A 22,596-nucleotide genomic window follows, 5' to 3' on the forward strand; every position below is an offset into this window, starting at 1 on the left:
ACAGAGAGGTGCCATGAGGGTTCTGAGAGACTGGCAGTTGTTGGATACCAGCGCCGTTGATGAGTATGGCAGGTGGCCTGGAGCATTCCTGGAGACTTTGTTGCTGGATGTTCAAGGTAGCAGACTGGAAAAGCAAGCAGTGAGCCGAAGTTATCAAATACCTACGCTGAATTTCACATCAGAAATTCTACATCTCATTTCCTAGGAAGCTGCATATTGCTGAGTGGAGATGGGAAGTTAATGAGGCTGATAACAAGCAATAAACCCTTGAATAAACATCTCTCTTTTGTGAGTGAGAATCTTATCTCAATTCCTGGCACTTAGCTGGAAAATGCTCCTAGTTGTTCCAAACATTGAATAGGAGCTTTTTAAGGATTATGGAGTGTTTCTTCTCCATTTGATTTTGCCTGCAGAAGTAAATTTAATGAACTGCACTCTGCTCTAGCAGATTCACTGAGGCCTTAAAGAGCGATAGAAACTCAGTCAGCAAAGTAACAGCCTTACCCCTTTCTTTATCTTTGACTGCTGAAGAAAAGGGACTTAGAAGGCTCTGGTTATAAGTTGATCACAAAATTTGATGTTATGTTCAATGCTGTCAGACGATTGAGTGGATTATAATATCCATATGTTTAATACCACATTAATGAATAGTGTTTGACTTTGGGGAGAGAAGTGGGGGGAGGAAAAGCACACAAAGGTAAGGCAAGGCAGGGATGCTTTGAATATCCAGGTTGGCTCAGATTGAGGGAGCTCTAAGAAAAGTCTGGTTGAAGATTTGTAGCTCAGGTGTCCGTTGTTGGGCGGGGAAGTGAAAGTGGAGTTTAATCACAACAACGGAGCTCTAAGAGGACAACTGTACATTCCTGAGATAAAGCTGGGTGCAGTGTGTGGGCTGTGTGTCTGTCTCAATGAATAAAGTGTGATTGCAGTAACAATGCAATGCTGGTTGCCAATATGCCTTGACGTGCAAAATCCTACAATTGGATTGGAAAGGTGCATTGATGGTTTCCACTGGTCAGTCAGTGTCTGAGGATGAGGGTGTCCTAGACCCTCTCCTGAGATTGTTTAGCCAGAAATCCAAGATGGATGCCCAGAGGAGCAGGACACAAGCTGGAGTTGCCAATACCCATTCAGACTTTTATGTCAAGAATTGCTGACATCTAGTTTCCTCGTTGTGGTGGTAGGATGGCAAGTTGCATATTAACGAAGTAAATTCAGTGTTAAAGAGACTGCTTACCCTTTAATAGGCATCTTACCAGTGTCTAACAATAATCTTGACATTCAGAACATAGTTGGAAAATGTTACTAGTTGGTCTTGACGTCAAGAAAGGCCTTGCTGCATCTCTCAGGCAACTGTCCCAGATTTCTCAACATAGCCCAGTTCATTCAGTGCCTTATAAGATTCCACCAGAGTTAATGACATGCAATGGAGAATACGGCAGGTGTTTAAGTGAATTCTAAAATTTTGATTCAGTTGATCCAGTATGGCTGTCTACTGACTTGCAAGTTAATGTTGGTACTTATTGCAGAAGAAATGTTCTCTAAAAATTACTAAATACTGAGACATAAACTCACATCCCCACACCATACAAAATAGAGTAACTAGATTGGCAGTAATTGGATATCACTGAAGCCAAAAAGCCACATTCTCCTTTCTCTGATCAGGCAAACTATGATAATGGATCTTCAATGATCATGCAGAAAACATTGAACATACAATATAGAACAGTACAGTACAGAAGCAGGCCCTTCAGCCCATCATTTCTACTCCAATAATGGTGCCATTCTAAACTAGTCCCATCTGCCTGCACATGGTCCATATCCTTCTATTCCTTGCCTGTTCATGTGATGGTATGAATGCCTTCTAAAAGTTGCTATTATATTTGCTTCTACCAGTTCCCCTGAAAGCACATTCTAGGCGCTTACCACCCTCTGTGTGAAAAACTTACCTCACACACCTTATTAAACTTGCCCCCTTTCACTTTAAACCTATGCCTCCTAGTGCTTGACATTTCCACCTTGGAAAAAAGATTGACTATCCATTATATGCATGCCTCTTATAATGTTATATATTTCTTTCAGCTTCTGAGGCCCTTGCAAAAAAAAAAATCCAAGTTTGTCCAATCTTTTCTTTGAGCTAACACACTCCAAGCCAGGCAGCATCCTCTTTTGTACCTGCTCCAAAGCCCCATCATTCTTCCTGTAGTGTAGTGACGAGATCTGCACATAATACTCCAAATGTGGCCTAACTAAAGTTTTATTGAGCTGCAACATGACTTGCTAACTTTTATACTCTATGATGAAGTATAATGACTGATGAAGACAATCACCTTCTCTACCACCTTATTCACTCATGTTCTCACTTTCAGGGAGCTATGGGTTTGCACTCCAAGATCCCTCTGTATATCAATGTGTTTCAGGCTCCTGCAATTTCCTGTATACTTTCCTCTTGCTTTGACCTTCCAAAATGCATCACTTCACACTTGGCTAGATTAAACTCCACTTTCACTTCCCAGCCCAACTTAGGGTGCACAGCTATCAAGGTATAAGGAAGAAAATAGTTCAGAACATTTACAATGAAGGGATCTATTAATTGGGAACAATAAATGTAGGAAAGATTATTCAGAAAGGTCGGTGTTACCATTTAGAGAAGCAAATGTTTGAGGGCTCCTAATCAGCAGACATAGTGAGTGTTTGAAACCTAATATGAGTAATGAGAGTGTGAGGAGTGTAGTCATTGAAGAGTGCTTACTATGAGAGAGGATTATTATGGGGTTTAGTCGTTCATCAGAAGTCTAGTGAGGAACCTAGTTGTCAAGTAAATTATTGTTTAAGACCATGTCACTCAGTAGTAATTATAGGAATGTTTACACCATTGAAGAGTTTAATAAGAGACAGAAATAGCAACACAAAAATAGGCCATTTGGCTCAAGTGTTTGTCAGCAAATACTTCTGATCACAATTACTCACACTGGTCCCAAAATTCTTCAACCACTTTTCCTTCACTCACCTTATTCAATCTAACTTTGAATGTCAATATAGGGTTGCAAGAAATGCAAGTTGGAACTAATTCCAGAGCCTAAACCCTTAGGTTTCACAGGGCAGATTTGGAAGCCAGTTCATGGCTGTGGGAGTAGAAAGCGAGGTGTGCCTCTTCATATGTGAGTTCAACTTAAACTATGACAATCCATTGAATGCTGTGACTTCAGCTTGAAATGAATTGTGTTGTGACATGAATATAATGCCTCAAGAGAACTAAAAGTTTAGAGCCTAGGTAGGGAAACCCCTTCGATTGTTAAACCTTGCTCACGAGAGTGGAGAGGAACACTGTAGTCCCGGAAGCTGGCAGGATGTGACCCCCACCTGAATTAAGCAAGCCTACATGGATATATGCAGAAGGAGTGTGGTTTGCAGAGATTTAATTCAATATTGAACAAGCTTTAATGATCTGAATTGCTCTGGCAAAGTAAATGCTGTAACACGGGGGAGGGTATAAAGAGGTGCACCTGAAGTAATTACTGGCCCCTGGGAAAGGGGCTTTGTGCTGCTCAGAACCTGGCACCATTGATGTGTACAGCCTCTAATGAATTGGAGCAGCTGGTATTGTCCATGAAAGACAGCGACCTTACCTCACTGTTCTTTTATCTTTATGGAGAACTCAGTTCCCACAAGAAGGCCCAGATGGGTGGAGGTGTTTCCTAGCATCAAGTGATCACAAGCATGGAGGAGGTAGCAATGGAAATAACAAGATCGCAGACAGTAAAGAGGTCAGCTGTGACAAGGTGGGCACTTGCGAAAGTCTTGGTGATGAGAGGGCACACTGGTTAGTAAGAAGCTTTGCACTCCTCTTCATCCAACAATATACCAAACACTGAGTTACACTGGCATCGTCTCAGCAACACAGAGGTTTCTGTTGTCCAAGACTAGCTCGAATCTTCTCTGTATTTGTCTCCCACAGATGCAGAAATTGAGCGTAGGAGATCATCTCCCCAATGTCACAGGATACAAACCAAGCAGGAAAGCTCTGAAGAGGAATTGCACAATTTACAGGTGCACCAAACCAGTGCACGTACAGAGAGATTAGTGAGTCCTGGAGTATGATTATATGGGGTGGCACTGAGTGAGTAGCACAGGACTTATGAGAAGTAGGAGGTGACAAAAACAGTTGTGGATGATTTAATTTTGGATAAGGGGGGCATTTGTGATTCAGACTCCCTCACAGGCACCTCCAATATCAGGACAATCGCCATTGCAGGGCCACGGAGAGAGCAGTACATAAGAAGTGGCTGAGCATGGAGGTCACCACATTATGCAGAGCACTGAGTGGGTCACTGGGGTGTCTTCTTCATGAAAATGTACACACATTTGCTTAATAAGCACAATGTAAATAACTACAATTGATTAACAATGGTTAAGAAAAGTCAATGAGATGTTGGAGAGTAAGGATTTGACTCTGGTGACAGAGCAATTTCTGGGAAGATGTGGGCCCTTCAATGGGGCTAAGAGGTCACACGTTCCAGGTGGAGTCTTCAATGGATGTGTTAGCACAGGCAACTAAGGTTCTGTTTCATAACGTGCTTTCGTATAGGTATGAGTGATGTAATTGAAATATGCCTGAATCAAATGATCTCTGATTTTCATGACATGCTGTTGAACATCACACTGGACCTGGTCGGCTCCCTGTGCATTCAGGCAACTGTCTGTTCTACATCTTCCACCTCTACCTTCTCATCTGTGTCCTGCACCTCTTCCTCCACTGAGCTAGATAATTCTACAGCCTCACTGCCCTCAAAGGCCATATCTTTCGAGGAGGTCATTTACAAAGAACATTGTGCTGGGGGAATATCTGATTGGTCTCGGCACTGAATTGCATCTTCAGATGGCCGACAGCTCATGGTCTGTTGCTTCTGTATCTTTGTCTGGTGCCTTCAGAGAGAGTTGAGCAGTTGTTTGTTCAAGGGATATCCCTTGTCACCTCGCATCCATTCATGGAGTTTGGAAGTGGATTGAAGAGTTGAGGCAGCATGGATATGTTGGGAGGATGAGGGACTCAAGACACCTGCCAGGAAAGTGAATGCACACAGAATAAGTTGTTCTTTTTGTGATTATTGATCAACTGACCATTGTAGGAATGGAAACTCCTCGTGTGGGTGATGATCTTCTCATGTTGTGTCTACGTTCAGTCAACTGATCTGATGCAGATACTGTGTGCATTCTCTACATCTCCTTAAAATTCGGGACAACTGCTTAATGTGCTGTTATTTACCTCATCGATGTCAATTAGCCTTCATGATAGATCAATCTTTGTCCCTTAATCACTAACCCTGGAAATGAATTCCACAGCCTTGAAGGGATTCTTGTGGTGCAGAGGTAATGCCTTTACCTCTGAACCAGGAGACCTGGGTTCATGGTCAACCTGCTCCAGAGGTGTGCAATAATGTTTCTGAATAGGTTGATTAGGAAAGTAGGTTAAATAAAATGAAAGAAACTTAATCTGGAGAGCTCTGTTAGTATAATGGCAGTGTCCCCCACCTTCTATAGCCAGGAATCCGGGTTCAAGTTTCACCTGTTCCAGAGGTAGCATCTCTGAATGGGTTGATTAGGAAGCTATCAAAAGGTTTCTCATGTCATCCATTCTAAAAGACTAGCATTCAACCAAATATCAATTGATCCTCCTTCATTATTTTCATGGAAATTGTTTGAGGTAACCAGTCACCTTTTTGATCTTACGTTGAAGAAAAACAACTGCAAATAGTGAAAATCTAATAATATGGTAAATACGCAACACATTATTCAGAATGTGTAATGCAAGATTAACTATTTGCAAAATTGCAAAACAACTGAGAGTATTTCACTGGATATTTGAAGAAATTAGGGAAGATCAGGAAGAAACAATAGATACTTCTACTAAGAAGTGGAAGGTAATGTATTACTAACAAACCTGCTGCTTACAGCCTGAATTTTTAATTAGAAGGGGAAGTTCTCAGAGATACCAAGAGGTCTGAGTACTTCGTTACAAATTTATGAGAGGATGTTGTGAGCTCCAAATTATTTCAAATTGTTTCACTAGAGGGTGCTGCAAGATCAGTTCTTTCTGCTAACTGACTGCTTTTGATTTGTGATCCTGTTCTTCGTAAATTATATGTCTTCCAACTTCAATTTCCATTTATTATCACTGTCCAAGATTTAATATTCCTGTTGAGTCTGTGCAGCTTTTGACAGATCAGAAAGATTTTATAATCCTGTTCTTATGGGTTTAATGTGTTAACTTTTCAACTTAACCTGATAGTCCTTGTTGAAATTACAGCTAACGTGAGGGGTGCTCTGCATACATTCCATGTAGTGGGGGCTTCATTCATAAAGGTGGATGCAGTTTTTCTGTTTTATTCTATTTTTGTCACTGTTTGTCTTTATCTGATTATGCTTTTGAAAAGTATCTACCTGAAATAACTGCCCAGAGGCCGGTATCCCATCACCAAGTCTTTAGTTTTATATTCTCTATTTATATTCCCTATTAACTGAAGTTAATGAAGTTATTCCTAATCTTATGGTTTTGGAACATTTTGATGCATATAATACAATCATAAAAAGCAAAGTTCTGCTAAACAGGGGCATTTAACTGCATTGTATTGTGCTTGGATGTGTTTGGAGGGTTGTATGTTTTTATTCATACATTACAAAATACACAGTGGTCCATACTTATTGAGCAATCACAGTAGAGATCCTATAAAGAATGCAAAGCTGCACAGCATTGATTTGAAACAAGCTATTCAAGTCTTTATAAGATACATAGCAATTCAGAATTGATCCAAAGAATGTTAAACTCTATTTGCGCCTCAATCATCCCGAACACTCTACATGGTTTCCTACTCAAGAGACGAGTGCAGTGGAGGTTCACAAGGCTGATATCAGATATGGCAGGACTATCATAAGAGAAGAGATTGGTTCGACTGGGCCTGTATTCACTAGACCTTAGAAAGGTGTGACAGGATCTGGTTGAAATGGACAAAATTCTAACAGGACTGGACCGACTGGATGAAGGGGGCAGGGAGATGTTTTCCCAACCTGGTAAGTCTAGAACCAAGGGACACCGTATCAGAATACAGGGTAGATCATTTAGGATTAAGATGAGGAAGGATTTCTTCATTCAAAGGAGAGTGAATCTGTCTACTGCAGAAAGGCTAAGTCACTGAATATGTTCAAGAAAGAGATTGATACATTTTTAGATTTTAAAGGAGTCTGGGAAGAAAGCACTAGGTAGACATCTGCCATGAATCTGTTTAATGGCAAAGCAGACTCAACTGGCAGCCTGTAACTAGCTTGTATGTCACACCACTCAATTCCTGTATATATCAATGAAGTTAGAAATCCAATTTGACTGCACTAAATTATTCTCTAAATCCTAACATCTTATGCCTTTTCCTGATTCACATCAATGATTGGAGATGGGTGTTGAGAGCAAATACCTACATTTTCAGATGATACTAAAACTGGGAAGAACACTGAATTGGTGCTGAGTGACTTCACTGAGGCATTGATGAGTTGGGCAAATGAGCAGAGACCTGGCAAATGAATTTCAATGCCGAGCAATGCAGGTAATGCATTTTGGTTGAAGAAACGTGAAGAGCCAATACAAGCTCAATGATACAACTTAGAGGGGAGTACAGGAGCAGAGGAACCTTAGGATTCAAATGCACAATTCTTTGAAGATGGCAGGCAAGTTGAAACAATTGTTAACAGTGAGAGGATTGTTTTATTTATTAGTAGTAAAAGTAAGGAAGTGATGCTATAAGTCATTGGTTAAACCACATTTGGAGTATTGTATTCAGTCTGGGCACTTTATTTAAGAAAGGATGTTAAAGCCCTGGAGACAGTGCAAAGGGAGATATACAAGAATGATACCAGGATTTTAGATATAACGAAAGATTAGAGAAATTGGGCTTATCTCCTTGGAGCAGAAACGATTAAGAGATGACTTTACTGAGATGTTCAAACCTTATGTCCAATTTTGACAGGATAAAGAAGAATATTCTGCTTCGGTATGTCAGTGACTAGGGGTTACAATTTCAAGATTGTCAGCAAGAATGCTGGGAGTGAGATGAGGAGAAACATTTTTATTCAGAGAGTTGTTAGTTTTTGGAAAGCGCTGCCCTGGAGAGTATTGGAGGCAGATTCCATCAGAGGTTTCAAAAGTGAGTTGGATATATATTTGAAGGTAATGAATTTGGAGTGCTACAGAGATAGAGCTGGAGAGTGGAATGAGCTGGGTAGCACTTTCCAGAGCTGGTACAGACATGATGGGTCAAAAAGCCTCCTTCTGTATTGTAAAATTCTGTTATTCTAACAGCAGTTAATTATTTAACTATCTTTCACCAAGAAAATCATAAAGATACTCTTATCCTTAGGAGCAAGATGACAGTGAATGTTCGCAATGAAAAGTTTCAGAAGCTAGTTAATTAATATATAATTGCTTTGTGTCTTATCAAATTAAGTATTCAATAACAGTGAAACAGAAGTGTAAAATGTGAGAGAAACAGAGAGAGAGAGAAACCTCATACAGCAGCTCCGCGTCCTTATATGACTTCTGGAACACAGGATTAATAGGAATGTTGGAATCTGGATTTCTTTTTAGCCTCTGTGCAGATGGGAACAGAACTAGAAGAGGAAAAGAAAAAGAAATGTTGTGAATGTGAATAAAACAATAACAAAATCATGAACTTCAAACAATTCATTCTCAATAATATTCCATTAAGAACAACATGTGGGCACAAATTAATGAAACCTGACCAGCCCATGTCCTATAGGTAGATGTATGATGACCTGAGGGAGGAACTCCAGGATTTTGACCCAGCGACAGTGAGGGAACAACAATATATTTCAAAGTCCGGATGGGGAATGGCTTGGAGGGGAACTTGAGTTGGTGATGTTCCCATGTATCTGCTGCCTTTGTCCTTCTTGATGGAAGGGTTTGTGGGTTTGGAAGGTGCTGTCTAAGGATCTTTAATGAATTTCTGCAGTGCATCTTGTAGATAGTACACATTGCTACTACTGAGTGTTAGTGTGGAGGGAGTGGATGCTTGTGGGCTTGAAACCAATCAAGTCAGCTGCTTTGTCCTGGATGGTATCAAGTTTCTTGGGTATTGTCGGCACTGCATTCATCCAGGCAAGTGGAGAGTATTCCATCACACTCCTGACTTGTCCTTTGTAGATGGTGGGCAGGCTTCAGGGAGTCAGAAGGTGAGTTACTCACTGCAGTACTCTTAAACTGTAATCTGTTCTTGTAGCCATTGTGTTTATGTGGTGAGTGCAGCTGAGTTTCTGGTCAAGGGTAACCTTCAGGATTTTAACAGTGGGGGATTCAGTCATGGTAATACCATTCAATGCCAAGGGTCGGTGATTAAATTAGGAGAAAGTGAGGACTGCAAATGCTACAGATCAGAGTCAAGAGTGTGGTGCTAGAAAAGCACGGCAGGTCAGGCAGCATCCAAGGAGCAGGAGAATCAATGTTTCAGGCATAAGCCCTTCATCAGGAATGAGGCTTGTGGTCCGGGGATGGGTGGGGTTGCTGAGAGATAAATGAGAGGGGAATGGGGTTGGGGGGAAGCTAACTGAGAATGCAATAGGTGGATGAAGGGGAGTTGAGGTGTTCAGCCATGGTCTGGTGGCGTTGGTTGGTGCAGCTGTCCCTTAGATGTAATCTGAAATGATCCGCAAGTAGGCAGATGTTTCCCTATCCGCTCCACTCTCCTCTCCTATTTAGCACCTTCTCCCTCACCTTCTTTGACCACTTGCATTCTCAGCTACCTTCCTCCCAACCCCCTCCAATTTATCTCTCAGCACCCCGGTCCACAAGCCTCATTCCTGATGAAGGGCTTATGCCTGAAACATCGATTCTCCTGCTCCTCGGATGCTGGCTTACTGCTGTGCTTTTCCAGCACCACACTCTCGACTCACTGATTAAATTGTCTGTTATTAGAGATGGGCATTGCTTGGGATTTGTATGGTGGGTAAATGGTACTTGCTACTTGTCAGCCCAAGCCTGGATATTGTCCAATTCATACTTTATTTGAACACGGACTGCTTCAGTAACTGAGAAGTCATGAGTGGCCCTGAACATCTGACCTTATGATGGAGGAAAGGTCTTTGATGAAGCAGCTGAAGATGGTTGGGCCTAGCACACTACCCTGAGGAACTCCTGCAGTGATATCCTGTAGCTAAGATGACTGACCTCTAATAACCACAACCATCTATGTGCCAGATATGACTCCAACCACTGCAAAGTTTTCTCCTGATCCCTTATTGACTTAAGTTTTGAAAGGGTTCCTTGGTGTCACACTGAATGTGGCCTTGATGTCAAGGGCTATCACTCTCACCTCACCTCTAGAATTCTGCTTTCTTGCCCATATTTGAACCAAGGCTGTAATGAGGTCAGGAGCTGAGTGGCCCTGACAGAACCCAAACAGGCCATCACTGAGCAGGAGGTGCTGCTTGATAGTACTGTTGCTGACAGCTTCCATCACTTGACTGATGATTGACAGTAGACTGATGGGGCGGGTTAGATTTGTCCTGCTTTGTGTGTACAGGACATAACTGAACAATTTTTCAAACTGTCAGGTGGAAGCCAGTGTTGTAACTTTGTAGGATATCTCAAGTGTGGAAACAGGCCATTTGGCTGTACTAGAACAGCTTGCTAGGCGAATGGCAAGTTCTGGAGCACAACTCTTCGGTATTATTGCAGGAATATTGTCCGGGCCAATAATCATTGCAGTGTCCAGAACCTCCAACTCTTTCTTGATATCATGTGGAGTGAATTGAATTGGCTGAAGGCTGAGGAAACTTAGATGATTGTCCACTCGGCACTTCCGGTCAGAGATTGCTGCCAGTATTTCAGGCTTATCTTTTGTACTGATGGGTTGGGCTTTTCCATCATTGAGGATAGGAATATTTGCGGAGCCTTCTCCTCCAGTGAGTTGTTTAACTGTCCACCACCATTCATGACTGGATGTGACTGGACCGCAGAGCTTAGATCCAATCCATTGATTGTGGAATTGCTTAGGTCTGTCTATTACCTGCCTCTTATGCTGTTTGGCATGCAAGTCGTCCTGTTTGCTGGCTTCACTGGGTTGACACCTTATTTTTAGGTATGCTTGGTGCTGTTTCTGGCATGTGTGCCTGCACTCTCCATTGAACCAGGGTTGATCCCCTGCCTTGATGGTCATGGTTGAGAGGGGTATATGCCGGGCCATGATGTTGCAGATTGTGCTGGAGTACAATTCTGCTGTTGTTGATGGACACAATGCCTCATGGATGCCCAGTCTTGAGTTGCTAGACCTGTTCAAAGTCAGTCCCATTTAGTACAGTGATAGTGCCACACAACTCAATAGAGGTTATTCTCAACATGTAGGTGAGACCTCATCTCTATAATGACTGTGTGGAGGTCACTCTTATGATACTGTCATGGACAGATGCACCTGCAGCCTGCAGATTGGTTAGGATGAGGTCAAGTATGTTTTTCTCTCTTGTTGGTTCCCTCACCACCTGCCACAGTCCTAGTCCAATAGCAGTGTCTTTTAAGAACCAACTAATTCAATCAGTAGTACTGCTGCCGAGTCGCTCTTGGTGGTAAATATTGAAATCCCCCACCCAGGGTGCATAAAGTGTCCTTATCACACTCAGTGCTTCCGTAAGTGTTCTCAACATGGAGGAGTACTGATTCATCAGCCAAGGAAGGATGACATGTATGTGATAGTCAGCAGGTAATTTCCTTGTTCATGTTTAACCTGAAGCCATGAGACTTCATGAGGTCCAGAGTCAATGCTGAGGACTCCCAGGACAACGCCCTCCTTCCTGGCTGTATACCACTGTGCTGCTATCTCTGCTGGTAGGACAGAACTTAGAGTCATACAGCATGGAAACAGACCCTTTGGTCCAATCAGTCCATGCTGAACATAATCCCAAATGAAACTAGTCCCACCTGCCTACTCTTGGCCCATTTTCCTCCAAACCTTTCCTATTCATGTGCTTATCCAAATGTTTTTTAAATGTTGTAATTATGCCCACATCCATCACTTCCTCAGGAGGTTCATTCCACACATGAACCACCCTCTATGTAAAAAAAATTGCCCCTCAGGTCCTTTTTAAATCTTCTCCTCTGACCTTAAAAATGTGCCCTATAGTCTTAAAATCCCCTGCCTGTTGAAAAAGACAACTACCATTAACTCTATCTTTATCCCCATAACATATCCAAACATGGTGATGGTGGAGTCTGGGATATTGTCTGTAAGGGATGTTTTCGTGAGTATGAATATGTCAGGCTGGTATTTGGCTAGTCTGTTAGATAGGGCAGAAGTGGGTATTGCAGGTGCTGGAGATTAGAGTCAAGATTAGAGCGGTGCTGGGAAAACACAGCAGGTTAGGCAGCATCTGAGGAGCAGGAAAATTGACATTTCGGGCAAAAGCCCTTCATCAGGAATGAGGCTTCATTCCCAGTCTGTTAGACAGTTCTCTCAATTTTGGTATTAGCTCCCAAATGTTAGTCAGGAAGACTTTGCAGTATCAACAGGGCTGTTTCTGCCATTGTGTCTTCTAGTGCCTTGGTCAATGCCAGGTGATCCTTCAGTTTCATTTTTTTATTAAGACTTTGTAGATATTGATACAACTGATTAGCTTGGTGAACATTTCAGAGGGCAATTGACAGTCAACCATGTTGCTGTGGGTCTGGAGTCACATGTGGGCCAGGCCAGATGAGAATGGCAGATTCCCTTCCCTGAAGGACAGTAGCGAGCCAGATGAAAGTTTTTCTGACAATCGATAGTGGTTTCTAGTCATCATTAGTTTCTTTATATCAGATTTCCTTTTCAATACTGAATTCAAATTCGGAATGAGAGACTTGTAAATTCTGGTGGGCAGATTATGAGGCGGTGAGTAACTTTCCAAGAATTACAAGTTTCTGATAAGACCTTCTGGAATGGATTTTATATGGCTTGTTCAGTTAAGTTTCTCATTGTTGGTAACCTTCAGGATGTTGTTGGTGGGTCAGTCATCAATGGAATTGCCTTCCAATGTAAAGGGGAAATGGGTGGATTCTCTTGGTTAGAGACGGTCATTGTCTGACACTGATGTGTCATTAATTTTACTTGTTACTTCACAACCCAAACCTGGATGTTTTCTAGGTCTCACTGTGTGTGTAGGCATAGGTTGCCTCAGTAACCAACGAGTTAAAAATTATGCAATTATCAGCAAACATTTTCACTTCTCAGTTTAAGTCAGAAGGTAGCTCATTGATGAAGCAGCTGGAAATAATTGGGCTGCACGCTATTCTGAAGAATTCCTGTATCGACGTCCATGAGCTGAGACAATTGGTTCTGACAATCATAATCATCTTCCTTTATGCATCGAATGTCTTCAATTAATGGAGAGCTTTTCCTTTGATTCTCATCGGCTTAAATATTTGCTAAGCCTGCTTGATGTGGCACTCAGTCAAATGCTGTCAATTTCATCTCGCCTGTGGAGTTAAGCTGTATTGTCCATATTTATACAAAGGTGTGGAATGAGAGCAAGAGCTTAGTGGTCCAGTTGAGCATTATTGAGCAGGTGATTGCTAATTACGTCCCACTTGGTATCACTGTTGACGACTCTTTCCATCACTTCATTGACCATCGAGAGTAGACTGACGCGATGGTAAATGGTCAAATTAGATGTGTTTTGCTTTTTGTGTACAGGTCTACCTGGGTAATTTTCCACATTTGTATAACTGTACTGGAACATATGCAATCAGTTTAAAAATCACACAACACCAAGTTATAGTCCAACAGGTTTATTTGGAAGCAGTAGCTTTCGGACCACTGCTCCTTCATCAGGTGATTGTGGAGAATAAGATTGCAAGACTCAGAATTTATAGCAAAACTTTCCAGTGTGATGTAATTGAAATTATATATTGAAAAAGACCTGAATTGGTTGTTAAGTTTCTCATCTTTTAAAATGACCACGTTAGCATACCCACCATATACGTGGCAGGTACTCATGCGACTCAGCCAACATTGTCTACCTCATACGCTGCAGGCATGGATGCCCTGAGGCACGGTATATTGTTGAGACCAAACAGAGGCTACAGCAACAGGTGAATGGACACCACAAAACAATCAACAGACAGGAGTGTTCCCTCCCATTCGAGAACACTTCAGCGATCAGGGACATTCGACTTCAGTCCTTTGGGTGACCATCCTCCAAAGCAGACTTCAGGACAGGCAGCAATGAAAAGTGGCCGAGCACAGGCTGGTAGCTAGTTCCGTATCCATAGTGAGGGCCTCAACTGGTACCTTGGGTTCATGTTACACTACAGATGACCCCATTGCACTATGTGTATATATATATATATATATATATATTACATACACACACACACACACACATAAACCCCTTTACACTCATACTCACATACATACACACACACACACTCTCTCACAGACACTCATAGTCCCCCCAAACCGCACCCCCCAACTCACACATACACATATAAGTTTGTGGGGTGAATTTGAACTTTGAGAATTACATTTTACTTTGCTCAAAAAATGCATGAATCCATGGAAGATTCTGTAAATCCATTTTTTTAGATTAGAGTCAGTCTGACCGTTGTGGCACAGACAGCCTCACAAGGAACTAACACCTTCAATACATTATCTGGGCCGACATGACACCAATACACCTTGAGAATGTAACTTTAAAAAAAGGTTTTGCAATTTACATATGAAAGAAATAAAACCAATGTGGTCATTCGAAAAGATGAGAGACTTAACAAACAATCCAGGTCTTTTTCAATATATAATTTCAGTTACATCACACTGGAAACTTTTGCTATGAATTCTGTGTCTTACAATCTTAGTCTCCACAATCACCTGATGAAGGAGCAGTGCTCTGAATGCTAGTGCTTCCAAATAAACCTGTTAGACTATAACCTGGTGTTGTGTGATTTTTAACTTTGTACACTCCAGTCCAACACCAGCTTCTCCAAATCGTATGGAATCAGGCTTGTCTTGATACCACATGAGGTGAATTGAATTAATTGAAGATTGGCATATATGATGATAGGGTATTCAAGAAGAAGCTAAGATGGATCATTCACTCAGCACTTTCAGTTGAGAATGGTTGCAAATGCTTCAGCTTTATCTTTTACACTAATGTGCCATAATTAGCGATGGGGCTGTTTTCAAAACCTCTTCACTGGTTCGTTGTTTAATTGTATACCACCATTCATGACACCATGTGGCTGAACTGCAGAGCTTTGATGTGAGCTGTTGATTTTGGAATGGCTTAGTCTATCTACCTTCCAGTGCTTAGCATGTGCACAGTTTTGTCTTGTAGCAACCTGACTTTAATGCAACTTTCAAACAATGTATATAACTCTCTTCCAGTCACTTTGGGGTACAAATTCAGTTTATATAAATTAAAGCAAAAAACATATTTGAAAACATTTCAACCTATCAGTTTACGTCCTTGCGTCTAAAATAAAGTTTAAGTTTTGAAGTCTCAAAGTAAGCCTGAAAATGCAACTAACAGGGATCCCAAATGGTGATTTGTTTACCCTAAACACCAATTTTCTGAGAAGGATGTGTAATTTTTAAAACTTGCACAAAAGATTGCAGAAAGATGAATCCAGCTGAAAGCACTTCTAGGTCATTTGACAATTTTGACTGAATTATACTGAAGAAACCAGCAACATCAAGTGGAAAACCCAAGTAATTGTTTTCAAATATATTTTCAGTTTTTTTGCAAATATTCTTTTAATAACTAACACTCAGAGATGCACAATTTTTGCTTACTTCATTGGTTTATATTGAAATCACTCATCAATTTGTATCAAACCGTAAACATAATTTCAGTACTTTTCTCAGTTCAGTTGGCTGGTTTGCAATGCAGCATGACATCAGCAGGGGTTCAATTCCCATACAGGTTGAGGTTACTATGAAGATCCCACCTTCTCAACCTCACCCCTCACATGAGGTGTGGTGACCCTCCAGTTAAAGCAACATCAGTCACCTCTCTCTCAAGTGAAGAGCAGCCTCTGGGACTATGGCAACGTTACATTACCCACACTAATGTATCTCCATTTTATAATGTGTAAGATATGCCAAAGTACAGTCAATTCTGCTATAACACAGTAGTTCCATTCTCAATGCAATCCTGTGTTATAAGAAAATTGTGTACTAGCAGCACCATTTAAACTAATGTGGCCGGAATCACGTTATAGCCAGTAGACATTTCTAAGTTTGTGCTTTACAAATAGTTTACCCAATTCGCCAAATACATTATAGCAAATTCACATTCAAGAAACACTCATTACAGCAGAATGATCTGTATTCTGCTGTAGCCAATGTTTGTGACAGCATGAAACAACCAGGACTGTCTATATGTTCATTCCCACATCAATGACAAGTACATTCAATAATTTTCTTGTGTTTACCAAAACAGTAAAAAAACATGTTGACTTGAATTTATTTTGGCACCCATAAGCTGTAGAAGTTGGAATTGATATCTAAAGGAAATATCCTCATACTTTACATTCCAACATCTGTTTTCACTTATTAAAGTGCCAACAATACAATTTTTTAAAAACTGCACTGATGTTTAAAGGTTTGAAATTTGACAAAAAAAATCCTATTTTCTGAAATTCTTTTCCCCTTCTTAATTGTGTTTTTTAGTCACTTATCAGCATGCATATATGCTGCAAATATTATTTACTACTCTTAGATTTTTTTATGCAATCCTAATTAGCTAGCTCGTTAAGACATTCAGTAACTAAATTATACAGACCTGGAAGGTCTCAAGTTCGCTGTCTAGACTCTATTGAGCAGCTGATACTCATATTTGAGATTTTAGTATGAGACTGGGCATTTTGGATTAGAAAACAAAGGTGAGGTAATTGGGGTTCCTCCCTTCTGTATAATCCTCAAGGTCGTGGGAGTCAGGCTGTCAAAAGCCATACTAAAACCTACTGTCTTATTTCATATATAAGGATAAAGCACATCTGTGAGGCCAACCTGCAACACAATTTGGTTGCAATATGAAAAAAATTGCCCTACTCTAGTGTCCACGAAAAGCACAATGACAGTGTGCTGCAGCACGGTGGGTCTACTACATCATATGGAGAGTGGCCATTCAAGCAGGTAACTCACACCATTTTCTCAAATGTGCTGCATGACCTGAATTTTAGACTTGAACTCAAACACAAATAACATTCACTTCACAGAAATGTCAATCAATCACCATCACTAACAGGAAGGAACTTAACCATTTCACCTGCACAGTTAAAGGTAGTACAAGTGCTAAAACTCCCTTCGCCACCATCCACAGGATTGCAATTGACCAGAAACATAACTGGACGAGGCAGTGTGGATGCACTTTGCAAATACTATCAAAGCCCCACTCATCATTCTGACATGGAACTTTATTGAGATTGTTCAGTATCATTGGTTCAAAAACCTGGAACTGCCGTCCATCAAGGAGTATTTTGCATCAGTATTTACTGTGGAAAAGGATATGGAATATAGAATGTAGGGAAATAGATGGCAACACCTTGAAAAATGTCCAGATTACAGAGGAGGAAGTGCTGGATGTCTTGAAATGCATAAAGGTGGATAAATCCCCAGGACCTGATCAGATGTACCCTAGAACTCTGGGGGAAGCAAGAGAAGTGATTGCTGGGCTTCTTGCTGAGATATTTGTATCATCGACAGTCACAGGTAAGGTGCCAGAAGACTGGAGGTTGGCTCACGTGGTGTCACTGTTTAAGAAGGCTGGTAAGGACAAGCCAGGGAACTATAGACCAGTGAGCCTGATGTCAGTGGTGGGCAAATTGTTGGAGGGAATCCTGAGGGACAGGATGAAAATGTATTTGGAAAGGCAAAGACTAATTAGGGATAGTCAACATGGCTTTGAGCATGGGAAATCATGTCTCACAAACTTGATTGAGTTTTTTTTTGAAGGAGTAACAAAGAGGATTGATGAGGGTAGAGCGGTAGATGTGATCTATATGGACTTCAGTAAGGTGTTTGACCAGGTTCCCCATGGGAGACTGGTTAGCAAGGTTAGATTTCATGGAATACAGGGAGAACCTGCCATTTGGGTACAAAACTGGCTTAAAGGTAAAAGATGGAGGGTAGTGGTGGAGAGTTATTTTTCAGACTGGAGCCCTATGACCAGTGGAGAGCTGCAAGTATCGGTGCTGGGTCCTCTACATTTTGTCATTTATATAAATGATTTGGATGCAAGCATAAGAGGTATAGTTAGTAAGTTTGCAGATGACACCAAAATTGGAGGTGTAGTGGACAGCGAAGAAGGTTACCTCAGATTGCAACGGGATCTTGATCAGATGGGCCAACGGGCTGAGAAGTGGAAGATGGAGTTTAACTCAGATAAATGCAAGGTGCTGCATTTTGGGAAAGCAAATCTTAGCAGTACTTATAAACTTAATGGTAAGGTCCTAGGGAATGTTGCTGAACAAAGAGATCTTGGGGTACAGGTTCATAGCTCCTTTAAAGTAGAGTCGCAGGTAGATACGATAGTGAAGAAGGCATTCGGTATGCTTTGCTTTACTGGTTAGAGTACTGAGTACGGGAGTTGGGAGGTCACGTTGCGGCTGTATGGGACATTGGTTAGGCCACTGTTGGAATATTGCGTGCAATTCTGGTCTCCTTCCTATCGAAAAGATGTTGTGAAACTTGAAAAGGTTCAGAAAAGATTTACCAGGATGTTGCCAGGGTTGGAGGATTTGAACTATAGGGAGGAAGGCTGAACAGGCTGGGGCTCTTTTCCCTAGAGTGTTGGAGGCTGAAGAGTGACCTTATAGAGGTTTACAAAATTATGAGGGGCATGGATAGGATAAATAGACAAAGTACTTTCCCTGGGACCGGGAAGTCCAGAACTAGAGGGCATAGGTTTAGAGTGAGAGGGGAAAGATATAAAAGAGACCTAAGGGGCAACTTTTTCACACAGAGGGTGGTACGTGTATGGAATGAGCTGCCACAGGAAGTGGTGGAGGCTGGTACAATTGCAACATTTAAGAGGCATTTGGATGGGTATATGAATAGGAAGGGTTTGGAAGGATATGGGCCGGGTGCTGGCAGGTGGGACTAGATTGGGTTGGGATATCTGGTTGGCATGAACGGGTTGGACCGAAGGGTCTGTTTCCATGCTGTACATCTCTATGGCTCGGTGACTCTGGATGTATTTACATCACATGGACTTCAATGCTTCAAGAAGGCAGCCCCTCCCCCACCATACTACCATACCAAGGGCAATATTTACTTATATTTACTTATTTATTTTTATTTATTCATTTGTTGGATGTAAGCATCGCTGGCTGGGCCAGCATTTGTTTCCCTAGTTGCTCTTGAGAAGGTGATAGTGAGCTGCCTTCTTGAACTGCTGCAGTCACCTGCTGTGTCATTAGGGAGGAAGTTCCAGGATTTTGACCCAGCGATAGTGAAGGAATAGCAAAACATTGATGATGAGTGGCTTGAAGGGGGAACTTGAAGTTGGTTGTGTTCCCATGAATGTGCTGCCCTTGTTCTTCTAGCTGGCCGTGGTCATGGATTTGGAAAGTGCATTCTGATGATCTTTGGTGAATTTCTGCAGTGCATCTAGTAGATAGTACACACTACTGCTACCTGAGCATCAGTGATGGAGGGAGTGAATGCTTGTGGATGCAATGCCAATCGAGTGGGCTGCTTTGTTCAGGATTGTGTCAAGCTTCTTCAGTGGCCTTGGGGCTGCACTCATTCAGGCAAATGGGAAATATTCCATTACACGCCTGACTTGAGCCTTGAGATGGTGGACAAACTTTTAAGAGTCAGGAGGTGCATTAAATACTGCAGTATTCCCAACTTCTGACCTGCTTTTGTAGCTGCTGCATTTAGGTGTTGTGTCCAGTTGAGTTTCTGATCAATGATAACTCCCAGGATGTGGAGGATCCAGTGATGATAATGCTTTGAATGTCAAGGGATGGTGATTAGATTGTTTCTTATCGGTGATACTCATGGTCTGATATTTGTGTGTGCAAATGTTACTTACCACCTGTCAGCCCAAGCCTGGATATTGTCCAGATCTTGTTGCATTTGGACACAGACTGCTTCAGTATCTGAGGAATCATGAATGGTGCTGAACATTGTGTAATCATTGGCGAACATCCTCACTTCTGACATTATGATGGAGGGAAGGTCATTGATGAAGCAGCTAAAGATGGCTAGGCTTTGGACACTACCCTGAGGAACTCCTGCAGAGACGTTCTGGAGCTGAAATGACTGACCTCCAACAATCACAACCATCTTCCTATGTGTCAGGTGTGACTCCAACCACCGGAGAGTTTGCCCCAGATACTCATTGATTCCAGTTTTTCTCGTGCTCATTGATGCCACACTCAGTGCAATGCAGCCTTGATTTCAGGGGCTATCACTCACCTCTGGGATTCAGCTGTTTTGTCTATGTTTGAACCAAAGCTGCAATGAGGTCAGGAGCTGAGCAGCACTGACAGAGGTCAAACTGGGCTCCACTGAGCAGGTTATTGCTGAGCAGGATGACACCTTCCATCACTTTACAGATTAATGAAGTTAGACTAATGGGGCAGTAACTGGCCAGATTGGATTTGTCCTGCTTTTTATGTACAAGACATACTTGGGCAATTTTCCACATTGCCAGGTCGATGCCAGTGTTGTAACTGAACTGGAAGAGCTTGACTAGGGAAGCTGCAAGTTCTGGAGCAAGTGCTATTGCCAGAATGTTGTCAGGCCCTGTAGCCTTTGCAGTATCCAGTGCCTCCAACTGCCCCATGACATCATGTGGAGTGAATGGAATTGGCTTAAGACTGGTATCTGTAATTCTGGGGACCACTGGAGGAGGCCAAGATGGACCATCCCCTCAGCACTGCTAGCTGAAGATTGCTGCAAATGCTTCAGCCTTATCTTTTGCACTGATGTGCTGGGCTCTTCCATCATTGAGGATGTCAACACTTGAGCTCAGTCAGTAACACTCACGTTACACGAACAAATTAAACTTAATTAAGTCAAAGTTTTGTTTTTGTAACAAAGCAATCTGAGAAAACGTTTGGGAAAACAAGTGACAATATGGAGAAAAATATGAGTTGCTCATTGAATGAAAGTGAAAACTGTCTTGTTTGTTAGCAAAAGACCTGATGTACATCTCATAACTCAGTGAAATTAGTGACATGATGGAAAGTGGTCATTTTTGATTAAATGTTGGTTGTATTATTCCCCAAATAGTAGAACGATTGTTCAGGTAGAAATTAGTTTGGGACATTTGTGATTCTAGATTTGGAATGTCTGAACAAAGAGACCCCAAACTATGATCCTCAGGCCTCATCTGAATAGTTAGGGTGAGTTCACCCTACGATAAAGCAAAATTGCGAACTGTGACCCTCAGGTTAATTGGTTCAGGCAGTGATGGAAGTTGGCCATCAATGTTCACTTTTTTGTTGTTGTATGAAACCCATTCACTTAAGAAAACAACAGTTTACATTTTTATTGCATAGCTACACATAGGCAGCATAGCTTTTTTTTAGCTAAGAGGAACTCTTGGTTTGCAGTGGAGTTGCATAGCTAAGAAGCAAGATCAGTGGATCTGTTTCATGTGAAATGCACTTCATGCTTCTCTTTTGTTAGGGATCTGAGCCCAGCAGGCCTAACACCTGACCCATTCACAGCGGACACATTTCTCAAAGAAACTTCGACAGAAATTGATCCTTAATTTACATGGAATCATAGAATAGAATCACAGATTTTTACAGCACAGGAAAAGGTGATTCAGTCTATCATGTTTGCGCTGACTTTCTCAACAGCAACTCCCCTAGTTCTACCATCTCACTTCTTATCTTTTACCATGGGAATCTTTGCTTTTCTCTTCTGAAAGCTTCAATTGACTTTGGCTCCACCACACTCTCAGACAGTGCCTTCCAGATCCAAACGATATTCTCTGGAAGAAAGTGTTCTCTCATGTTTCCATTGCTTCTTTTCCCAATCATCTTAAAGTATGTTTGCTGGCAAGTTCACTTTGTGGCAATCTTGTCAAACAACTTTGGAAATCCACATACACAATATCAAATAGCTTATTAAAAAACCCAGTCAAGTTAAACACAATTTTCCCTGTACAAATCTGATCTGCTTTGCCTTAATTAAAGTACGTGTGTCCAAGCAACTACTAGTTCTCTGGGAAATGATTAATTTTAAGAGTACCAGTACCAGTATGAATAAAGTGAAAGAAAATATTGTCCTTATCTTACACCCGCATATGAATAGTTTCAGCAGAGGTCACTGATTAGCAATGAAGCAGTATCGTCAGTAATTATTTACTAGCTTAACCAAAGGTACAACACTCATGAATGTCATTTCTGAAATGAGACCATTCAGCAAGAGCAGGAGGAAAATTTGGCACTGACTGTAACCTGATTGAATAAAAAAGGATTGCAAATTTCTCCAAAAGGGACAAAGTTGACCAAGCAGAAGAATAGCATCGGTTATATTTCCCCTTTGATACTTTCATTTTGGGTTTAAATAAATTATTTACAGAATGAAGATCTCCTTTCATTGC

At 41.5% G+C, this 22,596-nt stretch overlaps 1 protein-coding gene across 2 annotated transcripts in view; it reads right to left on the reverse strand.

Moving 5' to 3' along the window:
* Nucleotides 1-22,596, reverse strand: part of LOC132824713 (protein FAM180A) — a 74,145-nt gene that overhangs the window by 4,691 nt on the left and 46,858 nt on the right. For both annotated transcript variants that reach the window (XM_060839383.1, XM_060839384.1), the window contains one exon: nucleotides 8,552-8,655. In XM_060839383.1, the coding sequence (XP_060695366.1) occupies nucleotides 8,552-8,655 (104 nt within the window). The remainder of the gene's footprint in view (nucleotides 1-8,551; nucleotides 8,656-22,596) is intronic.

The sequence above is a fragment of the Hemiscyllium ocellatum genome, chromosome 19 (genome assembly GCF_020745735.1).
Source record: "Hemiscyllium ocellatum isolate sHemOce1 chromosome 19, sHemOce1.pat.X.cur, whole genome shotgun sequence".
Lineage (NCBI taxonomy): Eukaryota > Metazoa > Chordata > Chondrichthyes > Orectolobiformes > Hemiscylliidae > Hemiscyllium > Hemiscyllium ocellatum.